The sequence below is a fragment of the Hemiscyllium ocellatum genome, chromosome 17 (genome assembly GCF_020745735.1).
Source record: "Hemiscyllium ocellatum isolate sHemOce1 chromosome 17, sHemOce1.pat.X.cur, whole genome shotgun sequence".
Classification (NCBI taxonomy): Eukaryota; Metazoa; Chordata; class Chondrichthyes; order Orectolobiformes; family Hemiscylliidae; genus Hemiscyllium; species Hemiscyllium ocellatum.
The window spans coordinates 74,338,104-74,344,103 of record NC_083417.1 but is presented as its reverse complement, the minus strand read 5'-3'; the positions used below and the strand labels follow the sequence as shown (position 1 = coordinate 74,344,103).

The 6,000-nt window shown below is 43.6% G+C and overlaps 1 protein-coding gene across 4 annotated transcripts in view; it reads right to left on the bottom strand.

Moving 5' to 3' along the window:
- Positions 1 to 802: 802 nt before the first annotated feature.
- ccdc102a (coiled-coil domain containing 102A) overlaps positions 803 to 6,000 on the bottom strand; it is a 209,675-nt gene continuing 204,477 nt past the window's right edge. For all 4 annotated transcript variants that reach the window (XM_060838302.1, XM_060838304.1, XM_060838303.1 and 1 more), the window contains one exon: positions 803 to 1,228. In XM_060838302.1, coding sequence (XP_060694285.1) covers positions 1,102 to 1,228 — 127 coding nt within the window. In that variant the 3' untranslated portion in view covers positions 803 to 1,101. The remainder of the gene's footprint in view (positions 1,229 to 6,000) is intronic.

Here is a 6,000-nt window from a genome sequence, read left to right as displayed (position 1 = left end):
GCCCTGGTTAGATCACACTTGGAATATTGTGTCCAGTTCTGGTCACCTCATTATTGGAAGGATGAAGATGCTTTAGCAAGGGTGCAGAGGAGATTTACCAGGATGCTACCTGGATTGGAGGGCTTGTCTTATGAAGAGAGATTGAGTGAGCTCAGGCTGTTCACACTGGAGAAAAGGAGGAAGAGAGGTGACTTGATAGAGGTGTACAAGGTAATGAGAGGCATAGATAGAGTAGGTAGCCAGAGACTTTTTCCCAGGGCAGAAATGGCTGTCACATGGAGTTGTAATTTTAAGATGATTGGAAGAAAGTACGGGGGAGATGTCAGAGGTAAGTTCTTTCTGCAGAGAGTGGTGGGTGTGTGGAACACACTGCCAGCGGTGGTGGTAGAGTCAGAGACATTAGGGACATTTAAGCGACTGCTGGACAAACACATGGACGGCAGTAAATTGAGGGGTGTGTTGGTTAGGCTGATCTTAGATGGAGATAAATGCTCAGCACAGCATTGTGGGCCGAAGGGCCTGTACTGTACAGTGCTATAATGTTCAATGTAGCAAGAATCATTTTGCTTATTTAAAAACTGTGGAATGTTGTGGTGTTAATTTTCTTAGTTTAAAATCCAGTGGCTTATTTTACTTACTTTAACCAACAAAGTTCCTGATCCCAGACCATACTGTGAAGAATCTGGGGGAAATGGTCTTGGATTGTAACATATGCCCAAGCCTGTCACAGCTTGCTATGGAATCTGGAGCATGTATTACACAATCCACTGGATGGATGGCAAAAATCCCACAAACACACACATTTACTTTCTAAATGCACAGGTTTATAATAGAAAATTCGTCTAAATATATAGTTTACAATGATCTGTTAAAATATACAAATATTTTATAAAGCATATATCATCTGTTAGTGTTCACTGTTATAACAGAAACTAATAGATGGGAGTCACTGAAGACTTTGGATTTTCAATCGCTTTTTAAAGCTTTCCTTCTGTAAGCAGTTCTCATCGCCATGTCCCAGCCATCACTCTGGTCCAGGGAGAGACTGTTCCAGCTAGATGCCCCTCTCCCCCTGCGCGCTATTCTTCAATCCAATTGCTGTTATGGAACCTGCAGCTGTAACTCCTCACAATCATCATCGAAATCACTTCCGACCTCATTGGGGTCATCTGGGCCATACCGAGTACTCCTTTTCCCAAACAGCAGAGGGTTCTGCTGTCTCCTCACTCTGTGTGGCACAGAAGATAGTTTTTAGGTGTCAGGAGATGATCACAGATTCCACAAACAAATAATAAATTAGCCTTCAACAAGAACCAGGTAACAGACTGTATAAGAAACAATGAGAGTACATGAGTAATACCAGTGATCAGTACACAGCTCCGAGGAAATGCAGACTTTGCCTGCATCACAGCCTTACTGAAAGCTTTCATATTGCTTTGACTTTCTAAAGCCAAGAAATACATTTCAAAATTAAATATCTTGATTGAGATTAGCACCAATTTCACCAGAATTTGCATGGAATTAAAGAACAGAAGGAGTTAATTCAGTCCAAAGAGCTGGTCAGCATAGTCTCACTTTCCGGTCTCTAGGTTATCATTTGAATGTGAAATGGGTTTTGTATCTCCCACCCTATTAGAATACACCATGCAGGGACAAAGATTTCTCCCCAATGTCCCTCAAATCCCTCCAATCAGTACGATCAAGGAAGGTGGTAAAAGACGGGGTTGTGTGGTATTGTTAGTCAAGGACAGTATTATGGTGGCAGAAAGGACATTTGAGGAGTCATCTACTGAGGTAGTATGGGCTGAGGTTAGAAACAAGAAATGAGAGGTCACCCTGCTGGGAGGTTTCTATAGGCCTCCGAATAGTTCCAGAGATGTAGAGGAAAGGATAGCAAAGATGATTCTAGATAGGAGAGAGAGTAACAGGGTAGTTATTATTGAGGGCTTTACCTTTCCAAACATTGACTAGAAATGCTATAGCTAGAGTACTTTGTTTTTAAACAGGTCAGTTTTTGTCCTACGTGTGCAGGAGATTTTCCTGACACAGTACATAGATAGGCCAACAAGAGGTGAAGCCACACTGGATTTGGTACTGGGTAATGAACCAGGCCAGGTGTTAGATTTGGAGGTAGGTGAGCACTTTGGCGATAGTGACCACAATTCGGTCAGGTTTATTACAGTGATGAAAAGGGATAGGTATCAGGGCATATGTAACAGAAATAAAGCTTACGGAGCTAATGATAAGATTCTTGGTAGTGTGAATAGGTATAACTTTTACAGGCAAAAGTTATAGCTGGGGGGAAAGGCAATTACGAGGGGATTAGGCAAGATTTAGGATGCAAAGGATAGGGAAGGAAACTGCAGGGGATGAGCACAATTTAAATGTGGAGCTTATTCAAGGAACAGCTACTGTCAGTCAGGGAGGAAGTGTTCGAGCATAGGAGCTGTGACTTACTATCGGAATTTAATCTCTTGTGAAGAGGAAGGAGACGACTTATGTTAGGATGAGATGTGAAGGCTCAGTTAGGGTTACAAGTTAACCAGAAAGGACCTAAAGATACAGCTAAGACGACCAGGTGGGCACATGAAAAGTCTTTGGCAGGTAGGATCAAGGAAAACCCTAAAGCTTTGTATAGGTATGTCAGGGACAAAAGAATGGCTAGGGTAAGATTAGGGCCAGTCGAGGACAGTAATGGGAGGTTGTACATGGAGTCCAAAGAGATAGGAGAGGTGCTAAATGAATAGTTTTCATCAGTATTCATTCCGGAGAAAGGTAATGTTATTGAGGAGAATACGGAGATACAAGCTATTAGACAAGACAGGATTGAGTTTCACAAGGAGGAGTTGTTAGCAATTCTGCAAAGTGTGAAAATAGATAAATTGCTTGGGTCAGATGGGATTTATCCTCTGATTCTCTGGGAAGCTAGGGAGGAGATTGCAGAGCATTTGGCTTTGATCTTTTTTTTAGATTAGATTACTTACAGTGTGGAAACAGGCCCTTCGGCCCAACAAGTCCACACCGACCCTCCGAAGCGCAACCCACCCATACCCCTACATTTACCCCCAACCTAACACTACGGGCAATTTAGCATGGCCAATTCACCTGACCCGCACATCTTTGGACTGTGGGAGGAAACCGGAGCACCCAGAGGAAACCCACGCAGATACGGGGAGAACGTGCAAACTCCACACAGTCAGTCGCCTGAGTCGGGAATTGAACCCAGGTCTCTGGTGCTGTGAGGCAGCAGTGCTAACCACTGTGCCACCGTGCCGCAGTCATCCTTAGTGCCAGAAGACTGGAGGATAGCAAATGTTGTCCCCTTGTTGAAGAAGGGGAGTAGAAACAGCCCTAGTAATTATAGACCAGTGAGCCTGACTTCTGTTGTGGGCAAAGTTTTGTAAAGGATTTTAAGAGATAGGATTTATAAGTGTCCAGAGAGGAATAATTTGATTGGAGGTAGTCATCATGGTTTTGTGAAGTGTAGGTCATGCCTCACAAACTTTACTGAGTTCTTTGAGAAGGTGACCAAACAGGTGGATGTGGGTAAAGCAGTTGATGTGGTGTATATGAATTTCAGTAAAGTGTTTGATAAGATTCCCCCACGGTAGGCTATTGCAGAAAATATGGAGGCATGGGATTGAGGGTGTTTTAGCGGTTTGGATCAGAAATTGGCTAGCTCTAAGACGACAGAGGGTGGTGGTTGATGGGAAATATTCATCCTAGGGTTCAGTTACTAGTGGGGTACCACAAAGATCTGTTTTGGGGCCACTGCTGTTTGGCATTTTATAAATGACCTGAATGAGGATGCAGAACGATGGGTTAGTAAATTTGTGGATGACACTAAGGTTGGTGGAGTTCTGGATAGTGCAGAAGAATGTTACAGGTTACAGTGGGACACATAAGCTGCCGAGCTGGGTCGAGAGGTGTGAAATGGAGTTTAATGCAGAAGACTGCGAGATGATTCATTTCGGAAGGAGTAACAGGAATAAAGATTACGGAGCTAATGGTAAGATTCTTGGTAGTGTGAATGAGCAAAGCGATTTCAGTGTTCGTGTGCATAGATCCCTTAAAGTTGCCAACCAGTTTGATGGGGTTGTTCTGAAGGTGTCTGGTGTTTAGGGTTTTATTGGTAGAGAGACTGAGTTTCAGAGCCATGAGGTCATGCTGCAGCTGTACGAAACGCTGGTGCGGCCACACTTGAAGTATTGCGTACAGTTGTGGTTGCCACATTATAGGAAGGATGTGGAAGCTTTGGAGAGGGTGCAGAGGAGATTTACTCAGATGTTGCCTGGTATGGAGGGAAGGTCTTATGAGGAAAGGCTGAGGGACTTGAGGCTGTTTTCATTTGAGAGGAGAAGGTTGAGAGGTGACTTACTTGAGACATATGATTGTCAGAGGATTAGATAGGGTGGACAGACAGAGTCTTTTTCCTCAGATGGTGATGGCTAGCATGAGGGGGACATAGCTTTAAATTGAGGTGTAATAGATAGGGGACAGATGTCAGAGGTAGGTTCTTTACTCAGAGAGTAATAAGAGCATGGAATGGACTGCCTACAACTGCAGTGAACTTGCCAAAACTAAAGGCATTTAAATGGTCATTGGATAGGCATATGGACGAGAATGGAATAGTGTAGGTTAGAAGGAGTTTAGAATGGTTTCACAGGTTGGTGCAATGTCGAGGCTGAAGGGCCTGTACTGTGTGCTGTTATGTTCTATGTTTAATCACTTCAAGCCAACGCCCTCTGACTACTGACCTCTCTGCTAATAGAAATAACTGCTTCTACTCATTTAATTCGGACCCCTCAATATGATTCACCTCAGTTAAATCTCCCGTCAGCTCCTTCCTCCAAAGAAAATAACTCCAGCCTCTTAAGGAGATATTTGTCACATCGATAGTCACAGGTGAGGTGCTGGAAGACTGGATATTGGTTAATGTAGTGCCACTGTTTAAGAAATATGGTAAGGACAAGCCAGGAAACTATAGAATGGTGAGCCTGGCGTCGGTTGTAGGCAAGTTGTTGGAGGGAACCCTGAGGGACAGGATGTACATTTATTTGGAAAGGCAAGGACTGATTAGGGATAGTCAACAGGCATGGGACATCATGGCTCACAAACTTGATTGAATTTTTTGAAGAAGTAACAAAGAAGATTTATGAGGGCAGAGCGGTTGACGTGATCTATATGGACTTAGTAAGGCGTTCGACAAGGTTCCCCATGGGAGACTGATTAGCAAGGTTAGACCTCATGGAATACAGGATAACCATTTGGATACAGAACTGGCTCAAAGGTAGAAGACAGAGGGTGGTGGTGGAGGGTTGTTTTTCAGACTGGAGGCCTGTGACCAGTGGACTGCCACAAGGATCGGTGCTGGGTCCTCGACTTTTCATCATTTATATAAATTATTCGGATGTGAGCATAAGAGATATAGTTAGTAAGTTTGCAGATGACACCAAAATTGGAGGTGTAGTGGACAGTGAAAAAGGTTACCTCAGATCACAACAGGATCTTGATCAGATGAACCAATGGGCTGAGAAGTGGCACATGGAGTTTAATTTAGATAAATGTGAGGTGCTACATTTTAGGAAACCAAATCTTAGCAGGACTTATACACTGAATGGTAAAGTCCTTGGGAGTGTTGTTGGACAAAGAGACCTTGGAGTACAGATTCATAACTTCTTGAAAGTAGAGTTGTAGGTAGATAGGATAGTGAAGGCGGCGTTTGGTATGCTTTCTTTTATTGGTCAGAGTATTGTATCCAGGAGTCAGGAGGTCATGTTGCAGCTGTACAGGACACTGGTTAGGCCATTGTTGGAATATTGCGTGCAATTCTGGTCTCCTTCCTATCGGAAAGATGTTGTGAAACTTGAAAGGGTTCAGTAAACATTTACAAGGATGTTGCCAGGGTTGGAGGATTTGAGCTACAGGGAGAGGCTGAACAGGCTGGAACTGTTTTCCCTGGAGTGTCGGAGACTGAGGAGTGATCTTGTAGAGGTTTAC